The sequence below is a fragment of the Falco cherrug genome, chromosome 6 (assembly GCF_023634085.1).
Source record: "Falco cherrug isolate bFalChe1 chromosome 6, bFalChe1.pri, whole genome shotgun sequence".
Classification (NCBI taxonomy): Eukaryota; Metazoa; Chordata; class Aves; order Falconiformes; family Falconidae; genus Falco; species Falco cherrug.
Genome location: NC_073702.1, coordinates 53,216,940 through 53,236,909, shown reverse-complemented (window position 1 = coordinate 53,236,909; position 19,970 = coordinate 53,216,940). Strand labels below are relative to the sequence as shown.

Here is a 19,970-nt window from a genome sequence, read left to right as displayed (position 1 = left end):
ACCTGGAGTCTCAGATGTGACCCAAACTGTAGAAGCACAGGATATGTAGCCATACCTGACAATTGAATGGAATAGAAATTACTTTTAATAGTCTTTATTTAGCTGCTATTTTAATATGTCTTTATTGACCTTCAGGAGATTAATTCAATCCCCTAGCTTGGCTTGACCATAATTCCTAATAGTTACTGGGGAATAATAGTTGGAAAAACATATTTTCATGTGTTTAACAAACCTCGTGACTCTGAAAAGGAAATTCAGACAGAAGGACCATGAAAGACAGAAATCAGAGACCTACACTGTATGCACCTCAGCAATGCAAGCATCTGGGAAAGGGATTGCATATTTTAAGAGTGCAAAGCAGGGACACCAAGCACCTGGTTTGTGGTGGATCTGCAGAGGTTACAGGGAAAGGATTCAGCTCATAAAGCAAAAGTGTGTGCTCAGGAGGCAGGTAGGTCAGATGCAGTAACAGGGAGCGTTAACTGAGGTCCTGTTTGATGCCATTAAAAATTCAGCCTAAATCACCCTAAAGGAGAGCTCTTTACTTCAAAATCTAGGGGGCCTTGGTAGCTACATCCTATCTGTAATATAGTTCAATGGCTGAATGCCACAGTAACTTTGTAATTATTGGTGTGCTAAAAAATGCCTCTGATGCTAATTAACAGAAATATTCATATTGTCAGATCAGTGTGTTACTGTTGTGATAATTATTCTACCCTACTTGGGACCACATTTGTGTCATCAGAAGTTCAGACTGAATGCATAATGCACCGCATATAGTCCCAAAGGAAGTATACTTGTTATTTCTTACATCTAATGCTATACACTGCCTTTAAATTATTGGAATTTACTTTTCTGATGTCCTACTAGAATTATCCACTGATAGTATTTCTACATTAAAAGAAATTGAAAAGATGAATCCTAAGATTTATAGCATTTTATAGGAAAGGAACCAAATTTTCAAATCATCATTTACATGTGTTTGCAAGTCTGGAATATGTGTGTAAGATAGCATTAATCATTAAAAAAATAAATCTAAGCACTAGGTAAGCTAATCTGTGCCTACAATAGCCCATGGACACATTAAAACAAGTATTTCTATATGCAATATTATATGCAATCCCCCATAATTACCAGTAACCTAGGTTCTTATATATCCTGGGTTTAAAATCAACAAACTGTATTGGGGCATGGAATAGATGAAGTCAGATTGCTGGAGGAGACAATTCTCATGCAGGTCACTGTTGTCACATGAAGAGCAACTCAAATTGTACATGAAGCAGCTCCAAAAAGCACATCGGTGCAAGGAAAGCAGCCTCCAGGTGATAGGTAGGCTGAGGAGCTAAGGGAATAATGACCCATCACCCAACCTCATCTATTGCCTGCAAAGCCAGGGGGAAGCTATGGTCTTGGTTAATTTCTGTGAAAACATGTATCACAAATTCTTGGAATCAGACAACTGAAAAAGGAGGAAAGCAGCTGACCAAAAAGTTAACGGTTTGTTCTATGTCAGTGTTGCCAAGGCAAGTTGTCTCAAAATGTTACGGTATTCTAATAGTAATTTACAAAATTGCAGATGGCTGGCACAACATCAAAGCAACCTGTATTTGTCCTTAACGGATCTGCCTGCACAAGAGGAGTTGAGTGTGTCTATGTTTTGTGTCTTAACTGTTTGTTATCAAGGTTCTGAATCTATGTAAAGTAAATGCAAAGATTAGCATGATTGAAGTATTTCTACACTGTTAACAGTGAATATACTCACCACAAGTATATCATCATAAAGTATAGCAGTAATAATCTGTTAAAGTGAATGGTGAACTCCCATTGACTTCAATCAAAGATTTGATGCATTATGTATCTTCAATACTTTCCACTATTTTCATGACTCTTACCTACCTTACCTAGCATTCACATTTTTAGCATTTGAATGAATTCATACCAGTTTCAACTTCCTCTTTTAAAAAGTTTTAGTTATGATTCCTTTAAAGATTCAAACTGCATAGAAAACCACTGCAAATCATTACTGTTCTTTTAAAGCAACTGATCCACTAATGCATAAATGTTAATTGATGATACATTACCACATATTCTTTAACTTTGCAGACTGTTTTACATGTGTGTGATGGTGGGGTAATTAGGGATGTTTTTGTGTAAGGTGCTAAGGAAATGGAATTTTGTGACCCCAACAACGTCCTTCCTCTTCTGTGAAAAGAAGTTATGTTTTGGCTTGCATTTCAGACACCATAGCACTGAGATGATTTAAACAAGATAGGTTAAAAAAAAATGTGAAAAACTGAGACTCAAACCTTGCAGTATGGAAGAGATTAACATTGAGATTTTAGACCTGCTGAGAATTTATGACTGTTGTATGCTTCTAAGAGAATTTGTTCCTTTTGTTTTGTTAGGGAGTGTTTTTCTCTTTCATCTGACTATACTACTTCTATCACTACACTGACTAATTTCAAGTAATGAAACAAAATAATCAAATGCTGGAAGACTTCAGTGAGTTAGGATTACAACTCAGCGTGTGTAGTCATAGTACTGGGGAGGGGCACTAGCCAGGGTTCGCTATTTCTGATTAATACATAAAACAGAGGAACAATTTGTATTCAGTTCTGTATATTGAAGATGTAACATACCACGAAATAAGTACAACTTTGTAGAGTCGCAGATTGTCTGAAGAGAGCCCATTTAATGTTTGCAGGCTCTATGGGAATCCCGAAACACAGGTGTGATGCAGGCTGTGGAGCAAGGACGTGAAAGGGAATAAAATAGGTGGGCATCTATACAACTGATTGGCCAAATCATTATTCATGTGCAAGTTCTAATTGCTGAGCAAAACCAAATGATTTTCACTAATTTTCATTTGCATGTCTCAATGTTCTTTTCAACTTAAAGACCTATACCTGCTGGCTCATGCTACCACATTTCAGTTCAACAGGGTAAGAAAATAAATCATTATTAGCTTCATGCAAAAGGTAAAATTCCCTTTAATAGATTAAATAATCCTGTTCCAAAAATGTTGGCCTCAGTTTCATTTCAAGCAATGCCTATTAATGCCTGCTAAAATAAAATAAGAAAGAAATCTTCAAAATCTGAAAAACATAGTGAAATGCCTAATTGTTAAAATAAATTGAAATTCACTTTATTCTACAAAATCCACTCTAATTCTAACTTCTGATCAAAGATTTTCATAAGCAACAATCAAGTCCTGCAACTAAAATGTTATAAAGGTAGGAAAAAAGAAGAAAAAGCAAGGATTCAACTCTTCGTAGTTTATGGATATTGAAATGAAAAATTAGGAATTGTGTACAATTTTCCTCAGTATTTTTCAAGAAAATATTTACCTGTGTGTTTATCTGTGTAAAACTGTGATGCAGTACAAATTTTTAGATATTAAAAAAGAAGTTTTGAATTGAAAACTACCATATCACTACTTTTCCTACCTCTGTTGGCCATAAAATATAAGATACTTAGCTGAACAAACAAGGATTTATTTTTTTTCTTGCAATACTTTTTCACTTCTACAGTTTCACCAACTGATATACTGACCTTTCTGACACGGCTTTTAATCCTTCAATGCAGAATTGGTTCTTGTTTTTCTGTTGTTTCAACTTCCTTTGTGGCATAAAATAACATTGCTTTTGCTTTATTTTTTTCAACTGTCTTAAACACCATGAGCTTCATAAAATAATCTACTAGCTGAAAAGAAGCAGATAAACAAAAATTGTTTGTACAAATTAGGGCTGGATGAATTTGGAGAAGTATCAGCAACAGTACTATTAAAAAGATACAAGTTTTGGATTTGCTGATCTTGCTGCTTTTTACAACTGAAAATTTTCTCTGAACTTGTTTGGATTTTAGAGGGAAGTTGTGCCACCCACCTATGAGTGATCAAAGTGAAGACAAAAGTACTCAGCATTGGCCAAAATAAAAGAAAGTTTGTCATCTTTCAGGTAAGGGAGAACACTAAACATTTCACCTTTCTGTTCTGCCATAATTTTCCTGGTTTTGCAATCAAATCACATTAGCAAGCAAACAAAATTTTTCACATCTGGACTGATCACTAAAACAAATATGAGTCATTCACAACAATGTTTTCTCATCCTTCTTTTTCGATGGCTTGAACTGTGTGTCAGCTTCTTCGTTCCAGATAGTGAAGTCCTTTGTGCCTATATGCAGCATTTGCAGCAGCAGCGCAAACTACATCTCTGCTAGTATGGCTCTGCGCTGACAGGGGGATTTGCCACTGTTCTGTGCACTACTGGCCAGGAAGCCTGACTGAGAGCAAGACATGCGGTGGACCTTTTCACTAGTAATCCAGCTGACACCCTTTGAAACTCATGTAAACACTATAAAACAGAAACCAGACTATGACTGGACCCTAAATTAGTTCATAATATTCATGTATGCAATTATTTTTTAATTAATTCAGGAGTTATGTCTTCTGAAAATCAAGGTCCCACTATATTCTAGATCAGTTCCCCAGGATAATGGGCATTTGAAACTTCCTGATGCTTTCATCACCCTATATGAAGCTTGTTGAGCTTATCCAATGCTGTTTATGTGAACTACCTAATCCATAGATGAGAAATTATTTCTATAGTCTCTCAATAGAAAAAAAATCCATTTTATTTGGGAACTTTCCAATCACTAAAATCTATTAATAAGTATATAGAAGTGGAGAGGTTTTCTAAAAATCTAGTCACATTACATAACTCCAAATGTTCTTAGGTTAAACAAAACAAGTTATTTTCCATAGATCTTAATACATCAGACAATATAAATTTTATAAAGCAGTAATGTGATGTTAGTTTTTTATAAACTATAGAAGTAGCTTTCTAAGTACTTTCTCCCTAGCCTTGTTAGAAAAATTGTCACCAGTACATAGAATTCATATCTATTTCTTCTACTGTTACTTAGGGACCTTCAAGCCCCCAGACCCTCCTACTGTGTCAATTTCCTTCTTCCTTCGGCACTGTACCTGCCTAAATCCTGGGGGTACCTATGCATGGGCACCTAAAGCTCTGTACATCCTTAGATTTCCTTTTCTGCCCTATGATATAGGAGGCTGTTTACAAATCCTTAGTGCTGACCTCTGACCAAATGCCCTTGTGTTCTCCCTTGCCAGGGAAACGTCTAAGGTCATCCCAAATTGTCTGGGAACTCACTGTAACAGCTGGGCTCAGATAACAACTGTTGTCCTCAACCACTTCCAAACTGAGATTCCTGAACCGTATTTGAGTTGCAACAAATATTATAAGAGAGGGGACCGTTATTTATCCTGTGCATATGTCCTTGGCTTTGCACTTTCCAAGGAGAGAGAAAGCTAAAGGAAAGAGAGTAATATAAAGAAAGACTTTCTTTTTTTTTTTTTTTTTAACTCAGCAATTCAGATGAGAGCAGATGCTGAACGGAAAGGAGACTGGGAACTCTGATAGGGCATAGGGGACAGTTAGAGGAAAGATATTTGCCAGAAACAGCTGAATTTCTAAATTGTATTGGAAAAGATGTCTGACAATAGGTAGGTAGGATCAAGGCTGGAAAGACAGACAGAATAATGCACACATAAGTTTGTGGGAGCTGGAGAGCATTCCCCTGTTGTAGACACCTTTATCAGAAATGGTGTATTCTTGTTATGACAGCACTTTGTCAGATGAAGTCAAGCCCAGAAGTCTAAATTATGCACCAACAAACCCGCTTTATGGCTCAGATAAATGAGGTATACAGCGTATCAGCAACTTGTGTCCTCCTTTGGGGACCACCTTGCTCTAAACAACATCATGCCCTTACCTACCTCCATGCTTCTCTGAGTCATGCCGCCCTCTGCATCCTGGCCTTGGGTCGGTCATTCCAAACAACCCTGACCCTCAGCTGATCACCCGCCAACAGCATCTTCTGACAGGTCACACAGGCTGCCTGTAAATATACCGAAAACATTGCACAGATCCCAGGTAGAGAGAACTGTAAGGGAGTCTGTTCCACAGGCTGTGCACCGAGGGTGCTTCCAGTTGTTCATTGCATCTGTAACAAGCAACCTGAGGGCGTTAATTTGTAAATAATCAGGCACAGAATATCCACATCTTGTCACTGTCCAGCATTTCACATGATTCACCCTGGAGGAATCTGCCTTAAAAAGTTCCCCAACAGCAATATATCCCTCTTAACATATAAATTCACCTGCAAGAGTACTAGATCTGCTGTCCTGGGGTGAGGTGATCATAAACTTCCTTGACACTGCTGCTTTGACTGTGGTTGGCCACACTCTCCTTCGTTTATTTTCATGACTACAGAAGACTGTGCCGCTGCTCTAGTTCTTCACCTTTATTGTCCCCTGACAAAGAAAACTGCAACAAACTTAGCAAAGGACAAGTTTCATCACAGTCTTCATCATCCTTAGATTTACATATTCATGTCCTAAGGGAAAGCAGCAACACCTTTGGGAATTACTGTAACATCTACAACCTTGTATTTCAGAGCAATTCCAGGGGGACCTGAGGGATGTGGAAAGGAAGAGTTAGTCATAAATTCATTCAGCAGTGACAGCAGCTTGAAAAGAATGTATCTTTTTCCACTTTGTATTCCCACACTCTGAAACTACTATACTGCCTCAGATCTCATTGACAGCAATATGAAGAGCAATGTGTTCCCAGGCTGGAGCCCTTCCTAAAGATGGCCAGACTAGAAATAAAGAAGCGGGAAGAAATTGGAAGGCACCTTAGGAAGAAGGCATCTTTTCGCCTGTCCATGCACAGTGCCTGCCATTCCACCATGTGCAAACACAATTTTGATTGGCACTCACATGACTTTAGGGGTTTTTTTTTAGGTTTCAGGGAGTATGTCTGGGTACAAGCAGTGTGGTTTGGATGAGGCAGATTAAGCAGTCTTTCTAATATCCAAGTTCCTTTCCAAAGACCACAGTGGAAGGGCTGAAGATTTGAGAAGAGGAATGCCATCCCATGGTGGGAGACAGCATGCCTTGGTGTGCCATCTATGTTGAGAAGGGAGAGTAGCTAAAGACAATATTAAGTGCCTCCAGTGCTGAGCCAGGACTATAAAAGGAAGTACAATAAATTACTTAGTCAAGCTCAAAAAAACAGGCTCATAAATTTGAGGGATTCCCAAATGTACTCTGAACACTGGTTCTGAAGAGAATGAACCAAGGTGTCTGAGCCCAGCTCAGCTCTTTTTCCAAGAGCTGCATGATTAAAATCTCCCATTATGGCCAAGTCCGTGCCTCAGAAAATCCTGTTAATTGCTAACAAAAAGAGTTATCCACTTGATCTGCCTGGATCTGCAGCAGATCCCCCAGTGATGCTTACATTCTTTTCCTTTGTATTATCACTCAGGCTTTCAATACATGTTTCCTGGTGCATTCTGAACATCTGAGTGAGATATGTGGCATAATCTCCTTCCCCTTTTTCCTTCCTGTTGTTCCTGAACAAGCTGTGCTCTTCCATACTAGTATTCCAGTCACATATCCACTTGACTATACCCCACCAAGTTTCTGTTATGTCAATTAAGTTGTAATTTTGATCTTGCAGTAAGTTTTCCAGCTCCTTCTATTATTCTCAACGTATTTTACATCATTGTAGTGACATCTGGGCTGAGCATCAGTTGGTTTGTTTTCTTCTTCTTCCTCCACGGACATTTTTCAAAGAATCACAGAATTTTCATTTTTTCAGCTTTTTTATATAGGCCACTGTGGGTCAGATTTTTTTGAACGCTCATGTCACCAGCCTGACAGGCCATTTTAGCACATATCTGATCAGATTACCAAAATGCTAATGGTTTTCCCTCTTTCTTTGTTAGATGAAGCCCATTTCTTCTCAGCAGTCCTTTCTATCCCACCATGGGAACATGTAGTTATGTTGAGGAAACCAAGGTTTTCCTTGTAACACCCTGCACAGCCATGCAATCTGTTTCCCATCCATACATGCACGTACTCATTTGAGATTATCTTTGTCTAAGTAGAAACTGCAGTCATAACTGCTTCCAGGCCTCTCCATCTTTCCAAGAAGCATCTACATTGTAAAAACCACAATGACCACTTATTGTCAGAAAGCCACATGATTCCAGGAGGCTGAAGTAACCTCTAGCTTCTTTAGGAGAGAGGCAACACCTATCTGAGACCTTGTGCAGAACTTGAATGTACCATATGTTCATGTAATTCATTAAACACAGTGTAATATTATTATTACTATATTTTTATTAATAATATTAATAATATTATTAATAAGACTGATGCTTATAGCTATGCAGAAAATGGGAAAAGTGGGACTGGAACAGCCATTCAGAAATCTCCTACTCTTACGTCTATACTCCAGACTAGGATCAGCTCTATCAAAACAGCCCATGAATGATGGTTGCTAAACCATCATTTTAAAAATAGCTGGTAACAGGACACTGCAGACTATCACCACCTATCTATTTCTGTGTATGACTGTCCTGCCTTTAGTTTTTCCTATGTCAAACAACTCTCCTCTGCTGCAGTTTATTTTTCTAACCACAATTAATACAGAGAAAACTTTATTCCCTTCTTCTGTGCAAATTGCTTTTATCTATACTGGTAAAACAAACAGAGCCAGAACACAGGCCCAAGTGGTGGGCCTTGATTATGTACAACATCACGTTTCTAGAACGGGCCCCCACAAAGTCTGGGCATCATCCTGGTCACTTCCCAAGCACGGTTTGAGACTTATTGCCAGCTCAGATGCAGCTATGTCGTCGTGAAGGCTGTAAAAGAGTTTAAAGGACAGATAATGTCTCCAGGCCAAAGAATAAACTCTAGTATTGTTTATTTCTTTTCTTTAGATAAATGTACCCTTTATATAGCGAATAATTCATACCAGCTCTCCTTTCCTGGACTAAACAATGCCAATCTCAGCCTTTCTTCACAAACTCCAGATTATTCTCACTGGAACCCATGTCATTTTAAACTGACATTCCCAAAACTGGTCCCTGAAGTGCAATTCCCAAACTACAGTACTCAGCTGCTCCCTCACCAATGCTAAGTGAAGATGAACATGATGATTTTCTGTGTACGACAAATATTATTCCTATTTATGCATTCCATTTTGCTTCATACAGTTCTCTTAAGTACAGTCAGATGAATTTAATGAGCTCTAATTAATTTTGTAAATCTTTACCTTATTTAATACTTTTAAAATATGTTATTTCAGCATTTACAGCACCATAACCCTTAGCATTTTTTGCTGAAGCTGATTACATTAGCAGTGATAGCACAGGCAGACTTTTCAGTGAGAAAACAATCATTAAATATTTTGGCCTGCCTGGAGTAACATTTTTGCTAACATCAGTTGGTGGTCATGGAGAAGCTCCTATTACTTCTACTATTTTTGTACCTGTTCTGTGGATTGTTGAGAGATTTCTTTCTTGAGAGCTGTCAGCCTATGCACTTTCAAAAGCACTTAAGTGTGTTTTAAAATTAAATGTTAGGCTATTAAGACTATTTAGGAATGGACTGTGCCTCATAAACCAATCTCTTCGAAAGGAATCCCTAGAAAACCAAATCAATAAAGTGAAAATGATTAAGATAACTAAACAGTTATCATCGTCAACTGACCTCCTATCAATTACGCTGTGCTGTTATGGCCTCTGTTGCCCATGCTAATTGACCTTGATATACATTACTTGCTTTTTGAAGCTTCAGCTGCGTAACTTCTCCATCGACAGTGGTGCGGTGATGCTGGAAGCCAGTCTTGGCCATTGCCTCTTCCCTTCTGACATGGGGTTTGTTATGAAGTAAAACCCTGAGTGCTGGTCCACAGCACAGCTCATGGGCGAGCACAGCTGAGCTGCGGCCTGCTGGTGGAACGAACAGGTGCTGGCACGGGGCAGCAGAGCTCAAGGGCGACTGCATCCATGACTAGAATGGAGCAATGAAAGAAGTCCACTAATTCACAATGTACCTACTGCTGATCGATAAAGGGATGCGTATGGTAGCCTCAGTCTTATCTCTTTCACCAGGTTTATATTGGTGTGACACCACTGAATTAGCGAAGCCGCTCCTGATTCACTCCAGGGCAAGGGCAGAATCGGCGCTGGTTTTGCACCATGACCCATACAAATAGCCCGGCTCTCACTGGGAAACATCTCGGGTGTATTTACAAATACTTCAATATATATAAGCACATTTATAGCCTTTCCCCATTTTGTGAGGATATTTTGGATCCTTCCAGCCCCTCTCACTAGATTTTTATGTCCATGTTTTTTTTTTCTAATATTTCTGCGCTAAACCCAGGACAGATAAATCACGTCTCTGGTTTCTTTCGTGTAGGGTAGGCTGCCTAAATCACTGCCACATTCCTCCTATAGTAGTCGTTTAAAATTAATAGCACATGCAGAGGAAAAACTAAGCCCTTTGACGTCACTCCCGAAACGAGGAAACATAAACAGCGAGGGCTGCCCGCGGCTGACAGCGCGGGCGCGGGCTGGCGCGCGCGGATTGGCCTGCGCGCCCGCGGCGGTGGCAGCACCTCCCCGCGCGCCCGCGGCGGCTGCAGCGGCAGCGCTACCCCGGCCCGCGCCCGGCAGCCGAGTGCGCTCCGCCCGAGCCCTTCTCCTTCTTAAGGTGGTTTGACTGGCCGGGTTGGGGGACTTGGGGAGCTTTTCTTTTCTTTTTTTGCCCTTTTCCTTTTCCTTCCCCCCCCCCCCCCCCCCGCCCCTTTTTTTTTTTTATTATTTTTTTATTTTTGTTTGCCGTTGTTACTTAATTCCATTCCTAATCCTGGATGCAGTTACTGGATTCTGCAGTACAAGTCTTCATGAACAAGCTGCACCGCTTAGAGATTTCACGGCATTCAAAGGTCACAGAACTGCCACTATGGTTAAATGTCTTGTTTAATGGTTGAGGTATGTACAGCAAATCTGAAAGAGGCAGCATGATTATTTTTGAAGGGAAACTAAAATTGCGAGGGGGAGAGGGAGATAATACTATTATTTAGTGGCAAAGATTTTTAGTGGTGATTGTTACTACAGCAACCGGTTTTTGAATTTCCTCCCTTTTTCTCTTTATTCAAACTAGATAAAAATTTTAACATGTTGATTTAACCATTTGATGGCGAAAGAAGATTGTGGGAAGAGTCTGTTATTGCAGTTCTTTCTGACCCCACCGAGGAAAGTGTGATTGCTTTTTCTGTATGTTTTCCTACTGCTCTGTGGCAGGAGAGGAGACCTGGGACTTGGCTGGCTTCGATGAAGGGAGAAGAAAGCAGAAACTCATTCTTATCTTGAGGGGGCTGTGAGTTAGTCTGAGAGTTTAGAGCAGAGGGAGAAAGAGTTGGCAATAAACAGGTCAAGCAGAAAAGAATACCAGGCTCATTTTTCGGAGTACATGTACCACATCTTTTTTTTTTTACTACATGCTTAGATTGCTTTACTTGGTTTGGGTTCAGAAGTTCAAAATCAAGAAGCAGCCTGCGCTTTGACTTACAAGCAGATCCTCAGTGGGAAGGGAGGGAGCTGATCGTCTTATATCAACACCAGTCTTCAGATAGCTTTTGCTACTTAAACAGAGAAAAGTAGAAATTTGCTTGGAAGTTGAAGTAATGTAGCCTGGAGTCTGTTTGATGGCGTATAGGTTCAATTCATATTTGAGCTAGCGATCTGCCTTGAATGAGTATTGAAGCATTACAGTGGACAGTGTGTGCTGCAGGAAACAAAAGCAACTGCTAGCATAAAACTAACATTGTTTTCAGGAGTGTGATTCTAAAATACAGGAGGAGGAGCCACTTGTCAGAGCTCGTGTGTGTGTGTGTGTGTGTGTGTGTGAATGAGTGGTCTTAAAAATAATTTCAGCCAACACAGCTGATTTCTGTTGTTAATTGCATTAATATACATGTATTCTCAATGACTAGCAATCTTCATATTTTTCCCAGTCAGCAGAATGAGACTTTTTACAGCTCTGTTTGAGATGCTGCTGTAGATATAAACCCTCCGCAATTTGAAAATCTTTTAGTTTAACTTTAAAAATCATACCTGAAAAAAACAATTCACATAAGGAACAGAACATGAGCACACCTACCTCATGCAATGCACCTTAAAGGGTTGCAAAAATTAACTACACTAGGCTGAAGCATGCTAGGTTAAGGACGGCAAAAATATTAGCCCTGAAATGCAGAGGATGTGATATGTGCTGTGAATGGACAATTGCTATTCTGCAGTGCCTAGTGGGAAAACAAGGACTTTGTGTATTGCAAATGCATAACTGCAGCTCCTCCATTTCCTTTGCTGTATCTTCACTGATGACTGCAGAAACAAAGAGGCTTGTCACAAATACACTCTTTAGTGCTTCGTCTCTTTAGAGATACTTGAGGATATTTTTTTTTCATATCACCAAACAACCCAAAGTCAAGCTTTGTTAGTTGAACTGTTACTCTGTAATCTCCATGCCACTCCCTCCTCCCCAGCCCTCCCCAAAATCTTACTATGTGAACTGCCAGCTGCTTTCAAAAACTAAAGTGCTGCTTCTCTAGCCCCAACTTTAGAAAGGTTAATATAGTATTTGTTAGATGATTAACTGGTAAATTTGACTAAGGGGAAGCCTCAGTCTATGGGGACTGTAGCCTGTTCTGTAAGGAGCAACCCTGTAGCTACATGAAGATATCCAAGTTTTCAAAAGACAATCTGTAAGACATTTGTTTAGAATAATTTCCTAGAATTAAATTATTCACTTCATTGATAAACATTTTTCTGCCTCTGTGTTTTGTAGCAGCTGCTACTGGTGATACTAATAGTAAATATGCTAACTGGACTTCAGCTGAGGAAGTGACACTTTCTACTTCAGTAAGAAAAGTTTATCTGCAATGCTTTCTCTGAACATTCTCAATTCAGCATCGAGAACACAATACAATTTAAAGCTGGCCTCTCTGCAGTGAATGAAATGCTTACTGACATTTGTAGTCATTCTGTCTCAAAAAAAAAAAAACAAAACCAACCTGTATTGCAGAAGTTTCATGTGATATGAATGTCTGCTCATTCTGAGTTTATTTCTGTAGGGTGGACAAGAGTTGTCACCAGTGAAGTCGTAGCGATTCCAAGCACAGTAAGGCATACTCTACAGTCTGATCCAATATATGACAGATCACTTTTTTTAAACTGTGAAATTTTCATTCTGTAAACTAGTATATAAATATACCATTATAACAGCAGCTGTTTCCTCCCCTTCCTCCCCCTTTATGTGCTTTTCCCTTCTGAAACCCAGCCCTTTGCTTGCCATTATCAGACCTCTAGGTAGGTCATTGAAGCAGGCTGATTTTCCAGTGTCTCCATTGCAATTATGAAGTGTAATTGAGACATTAAATCATACATGGTTCCTTTTCCCTTACTCCATGGTTCTTCTACCAATAGTTAAAGCACATTTTAATGAGAAACAGTCTGAAAATTGATATTGTATGACATGTATATGGTTTTCTTGTAATTTTTCAGTCTTATAGGGAAAAAACTTCTCTTGTACTGGTAATTTCCTTTATAGGAGCTGTACAAAGCAGAAGTGGCAGTTACTAACCAAGCCATTACTGTCAATAGAAGAAAACCTGACACCTCTTTATATAATCATAAGAAATGTTTTAAGACTAAATTTGTCCTGTAATCAAGCTAGATGTATGGCCAAAAGCTCTTGATGTAGTTGGGCCAACAGAAAACCAAGTCATTTGGGGCAGGGAGGAAGACATCCCATGTAAATGAGCATTCTTAGCAACTTGCTATTGTTCATCTTTTCTCCATTTTTGTACTTGAAATTATTACAGTGCTCCATGTGTTTGTCACAAGGTGAAAGTGAAAGGGACAGCTGGGATCCTACTAGCTGCCAGAACAAAATTAAGTGTTTTGTAATGAAATGATGGCTCAGTATTCCTCCTTCCACATCCATATTGGGTGGAAGATGGGACTCTCTCTATTGGAATTATAGCATTCATTTTTTTCTTGTTCCTCAGCCAGAAAGCAGGCTTACCCTTGAAGGGACATCAGTTTTTACACTTTCAGTGAAACATTGGCTTTACATCTAATGTGAAAATTACACTTTTCAGTCACAAGTTTCAGGATGTGGAACTGATGTTATTTTGAGTTTATACCCTGGGGGCACTGGGATACAAACGTGCAGTCTAAATGTCCAAAAGCAGTTCAGAAGTTCTGGTGCTTTTTCTTTCTCAACACAAGATTTATCAATTTAGGCAGCTGAAGATGAAAAATGTCGCTGAAAAGCTGGACCACAAAGCCAGGCATGAGATATGCAATTATATGAGGGTGGTTGGTAACCTTTTTCTGTGGTTTCACAGTAAATGAGTGGAAATCAAATAATGTGTCTTCTGACAGTAGTATGAATTTCTCAGCTCTGAAATATTAGCTTTGTGTAAATACCAGAAAGGTAGATTGTATTTTTTGCATTTAAAACTATTTATTTAATCAATTTCTAGAAATCTAAAATGCAAAGTCAACTGCTGAAAGGTTTTTTAGCAAAAATAACTCTTCTGTCTTCCTGAAAATTGTTTAGATCACTTTTTAATTTTATTTGTACTATTATTCTTACTACAGTACCACTTCAAGAAAGTGGCATTAGAAAACAATATTTGAAACTCTGAACTTAAAATTTCTGTTTTCCTGTAACAGACTGTGGGATTCAGGAAATATATTGCTAGGGTTCACAGTGCTCAGATCTGGGCTATTGATAGCTGTTTTAAAGCCTCCAGTTTTAAAGTAGAAAATTAACAAATCTTGGCCAAATCAGATAGAAGAAAGAGCAGTCCCAGAAGCCAGACTTCAGTGGCAAAACTATAAGTGAAAAGTTTTGGGCAGAGACAATTCTCAAAAAACAATAGTCAAATGGTTTAAGCATTTCTTTTGCACACATTTAATAGCATGGTATCTGCAGTCCATCCATGCTGTAATTTTGATATACATTTTTCACTTGGTTTTAGAAAGTGAAAAATCTATAGCTATCATTTTATTATGTAAACAGTGTTGAACTATAGAAATTAAACTAATGAAAGGGCCCTATTGAGTCTGATTTTCTTATTCCGTTCTTCCTCCCAGTGGGAGCTGTGTGCGAGGATGGATAAGAACTCAGTTTAGCTACTTATTTAAGCCACGTAGTCTTATAGTGGTATATGATATGCTTCTGCTAGCTTACTATCCAGCCAAATAAGACATCCAGGTTGCCTAGATGGATAAACATAGCTGATGACCTCTCCCTCTTAATAGGTGGGAATAAGAAGTTAGGATTCTCCCAGTCACACACAGAGACAAATTTGTTATAGTTTAGCTAAAGAAGAATTGCATGCAGACACGAACAGCAAGATTTATTTCTCTTTGAGTAGGTTATTTTAAAAACAAGACAAATATTTAGAAGAAGATAGTTGCAGAGGTTTGGGTTTTTTTTCTGTAGCTGGTAGGTTTATACTAGTTATCCACAAAAATTTCTGGTATGAGAAAACTCACCAATTAATATCTCACTATGGCGTGTGTTAATGTCAGCAGTGTAAGGCTTTTAAAAGCAGAGCACAGAATCTCCTGTCAAAGTAAGTTTAGCTAATTGTCATAGAGGTATAAAAACACACTTTTGGGGCAGCAGCTGTCAGGACCTCTATACAATTTTCTGCATGGTTGTTCGTAGCAGAATCTATGATAATATTAACCCATCTATATGTAGGAAAGATGTTTTGGCAAGGACGATCGTTACCTTCCCAAGAATAAAGTGGGAGGTAGACATGTTTTGGCTGAATATACAGGAACTCAGAGATGGGTCAGAGAAATATACACCTATAAAATTGAAATTAAGAGAACTCAACTTCAACTAGAGAACTCCTGGAGGGTAATATTGAGCTACCGTGTGATCAATTCTGCTCCCTTTGGAAACTGCCCTTAATTCCTTCTGAAAGAAAGGGTCTGTACTCTCGTGTTCTTATTCCCTTTCTTTCCCCCTACCCAACCTGTTTCCCATAGCACACTTTCTACAGTGCTTGTGACGACTGGCTGAGCTCTGGGGCTTTTCCTAATACTAATGGCAGAGCTACCATTAGTGTACAAAGACTCATCCCATGGAAAGACAGATGACGATCCCCAGGTGGTTGCTGTGTTTTAGAAATGAACACATATTAACATGAAATGCCTTAGCACTTTCCCAATAATTCAGCTGTCATCCAAAGTGTGTAGCTATTTTCCCCTTTACGTATGATGGTCCTGGCACAGAATGAGAACTGGGACCTCTGCTTAGACAGTCCCAGAGCTGCACACTGAGGTACACTAAACATGGGCAACACCTGCTTTTCCCTCACTTATATTTGGCTTTAAACCTCTAAGAAGGTTAGATAGAATGAGGACTTGCTATGTGCCAGGCTGCTGAGGAGGAGGAGAAGACCTCACATCGATACCCAGAAAGGGATGAAAGCAGATGCATGAGGTCTTCAAGAAGACACACTTCTGGCTTTCTGTTAAGTGGCGGCCACGTTGAAACATCACTGCCCCTTTCTGATTCAAATGTTGGGATTTGACTTGGCTCTGTACTACTTATTCATAGGCATTTCTGTTTCACACAGTCCCATAATATCTGTCTATCAATAACAATGTTCAAGTGGCATCAGAACGGCCATCATAAATTTAATTAGGCAGTGTATCTCCAGTTTAATCAATATGGTCATTAGAAGACTGTAAGACAGCCAGGAAAACAATAATTAGGCCTGATTAATAGAGGAGAACTTGCACACATCAGCAGAGGGAGCTTTGCCTGTTCAAGGCTTGGGAGGACAGCGAGTTGCTTTCTGCTTTAGCAGATCGGAAGACACTGTTATGGAAAAGCCCTCTTCAAGATGACCTTACAATACTAAATAAAGTGGAAAATAACATACTGTAGAGAAAGAACTACTATACTGAAACTACATTTTCCAAATTCTAAATTTCTGTTCTTAAAAAAAATAATCTTAATTTTCTTGGACAAACTGTAAGTGCCAGCTAGAAAGATAAAACTGGAATGTATTTCTTCTCCAACCAAATTCCTCAGGTGCACAGTTGCTTTTTCTTTGTAGGACTGCTTTAAAAGGCAGAACGACTGAAAGGTAGAAAGTAGACTCAAATTAGATTGGTGTGTGAGAGTGTAAAATGGCATGGTTCCACTGAGATTAATAGGACTCCATCAATTTATATCTGTGAAAGATCAGACCCACTGAGCTTTCAGGTTTTATAAGCACTACTTCTCTTCACCAGTTAGATCAAATTTTAGGCTCATTAGCCTTTTGCCATACCTGTTTCATAGCAGTTTTCCACAACTTCCTCAGTAGTGCAGTACCATCAGGCTGTTTTTGATGGCTCCACAGAAGCTGCAATGCATTCTTTCCCTTCCATCACCCTCGAAACCTCCCTTCTCTTCTTCCTTTTCTCACAGGGAAAAAAAAAAAAAAAGTTCAGCAGATTTTATTTGAATTCACCTCACAGTTAATTTTTAGTTTATGTGCTAGCATCTGGGAAAATGTATAGATTTGTAATACAGAGGAGGCTGATCTCGCTTGTTTTCAGCATAGTCCATGATCTGCTTCAATGACACAACTATGTAAGTAATAATTTTAAAACAGAGAAATAGTGATTCTCTTTAGGGACCAAGACGTACCGCACTGTGTCACAAGGTATTTTTCATGTAGCAAGGCTGTAACATCCTGTCTCTTTGATCCATGAAACTGTATCTATAATAATAATAATAATATCCACTACCAAAATATAACCTCTGTAATAGTATGGTAACAAATACCGGTGCAACATGAGGAGATTGAAATTAAGTTCATGCTATGTATCATCACCAAAGCCGATAGAATTGGTCAAGCTTTCAAAGAAGCTCCAATTCACTTTAGTTTCTAATTGAAATGGCCAGATCTGAAAAATCGCTGTGCACAAGAGCTTGCCTGGGAAACATTTTCCCATTCTACCTCAAACAGAAGTAGCCAACAGCCTGATGCTAGTGGTCTCAAGAGGGTATGGGAGAAAAGCTTTCAGTTCCCTCTCTGTGCTGGCTTTCCTAGGGTGGATTAGCACTGCGGTGTCCCCCAGGGCCTGAGCTGTGGTCGCGGGGCCTGGCAGGTGGAGCCCACAGCCTGCTGCCCCGTGCCGATCCCCGGCGTGAAATGAGGGCTTTGCCACCGCTGAGGTGGCACATGACGGTTGTTTCAGGCAGATGTCCACCTGCAGCTCCAGGAGTTCTGTCCTGAACTGAAGAAACCTTTCTAATGGGCATTTTCTCCAAACGAGCACCTCCTCCTGAACAGTTTTTCTTCCAACAAGTTGTTGATTTTAAGAGAAAAGACCAGATATATTTTGAGGGCAAAAAATCTGACCACTATGACAGAATTCCCACTTTGCTTGTGAGGACTGAGGGGCATGGAGAGTTGCTTGCTTTGACCACCTGCTAGTAGGCAGAGGTGACTGAAAATCTGGTTCCAATACAGTGACTGTTTTGAAAAGTCTGCTTAGATCTTTTAATTTTATAGTGCTTGAATTGAAAACTCAAAGGTCACCGAAGCCTTGAATTTCCAAATCTTTCAGCAATCTTCTTCTCACCCTCTTCCCAATAGACCTAGTACTACTTTTGTTTCTTATTTTGAAAACAAGTGAAAAAAATAACAGTACTCCATGCTTTATTTTTGTGATAACTGTATAGTGCTGAAGAGATTATTTCTTCATGTTAAAGTTTCCTTTTGGTGGCTGCAGTTTTTTGTCTGTGAAACACACTTGCTTTAAAAGAGGCTTGCACGTGCACCACAGATGTATTCTTCTTCTTGTCATCTTCCCCCAGATTTAGCCTCTTAGGGCTTCCCTAGCAGGGTAAAGGAGTGTGGGATTCTGGTTTTATTTTTCGCTTAAACACTGTAGCAAACATTATTTTAAATCAAATAGTACGAGAAAGGGAGGATTATAATGTTTAAACATGTCAGCTGGTCAGAGGGCCTCTTGGGGAGCAGCCGTATTCATCTGGACCACCTAATATGTGACTGCAGCTTGGTCTCACTACATTAGATTCTTTAAATTGGTATTCACAGTTTAGGTTAAAAACCCACAAAGCATCACTTGGCTAATCCTTTTTCAACTTTTAATCATGTTTACTACTAATGTGGACAAGCCTAAGCTGACTTCAGTTGTTTTCTAAGTATTAGTAAAAAGTGTTTCACATTTCATAAAAGAATAAAAAAGCAAAAAGCCTTTAATGTCAATCTGTGTTTGGCATTGCACCTTCTTATTACAGCTGATGAAAATTAGTTTGCAAATAAACAAACCATTCTCTAAAAAAAGTCTCAAAAGGTCCAGATGTTTAAAATACAGAAAACAATTAGCAGAGATGTCTCAATGCTATGTAGCCACCCTTTAATTGTCACCTGTTGACAGTATTTTGACCTTCTTCAGCTTTGGTTCTAGGAGAACTTCAAAAACCTCTGAGCTACTTTCTCAATTTCTAGAGACATTTTTTTAAAAAATTATACCAAACAGGCATTTTTTCTTTTTTGACTCTCTGTTATGCTCATTTTCTCCTGAGAACACTTGTCTAGAAATTACCTTTTCACCACACTGATTTATACGTTCTGGCACGGGAACTAATGCTGTTTCTCTTAGTAGCAGACAGAAAATTAGTCGCAATCCAATGTTAACAACTTCTTCATTACCTAGACTGTTTTACACTTTATTAAGTTCAACACAAGCAAATCTAATACCTTTGAACAAACCAGGGAGTTCTTGTCCATGTTGCAAATATATGAGACAATAATTAATTTATAAAGTCACTATTGTAAGTCAGCCTCTGTGGCAAACTGGGATCTGAATTGTGATACCATTAAATTCTGCAGAGAAGTGCCACTTGAGTGCAGCAGAGAGAAAAAAATTGTTTTAGCTAATTTACATTAAAAAGTCAAATATGAATAACACTGTCAACATAGTTGCTCTGGTGGTTTCTGTTGGGAGATGAGTTTCAACATACTCTA

At 39.0% G+C, this 19,970-nt stretch overlaps 1 protein-coding gene across 1 annotated transcript in view; it reads left to right on the top strand.

The window, feature by feature from the left end:
• The first annotated feature begins 10,444 nt into the window (after positions 1–10,444).
• The window catches only part of PDE7B (phosphodiesterase 7B), a 181,051-nt gene continuing 171,525 nt past the window's right edge, over positions 10,445–19,970 (top strand). The window contains exons 1-2 of the mRNA XM_055713436.1: positions 10,445–10,594; positions 10,761–10,875. Of these exons, the coding sequence (XP_055569411.1) occupies positions 10,855–10,875 (21 nt within the window). The 5' untranslated portion in view covers positions 10,445–10,594; positions 10,761–10,854. The remainder of the gene's footprint in view (positions 10,595–10,760; positions 10,876–19,970) is intronic.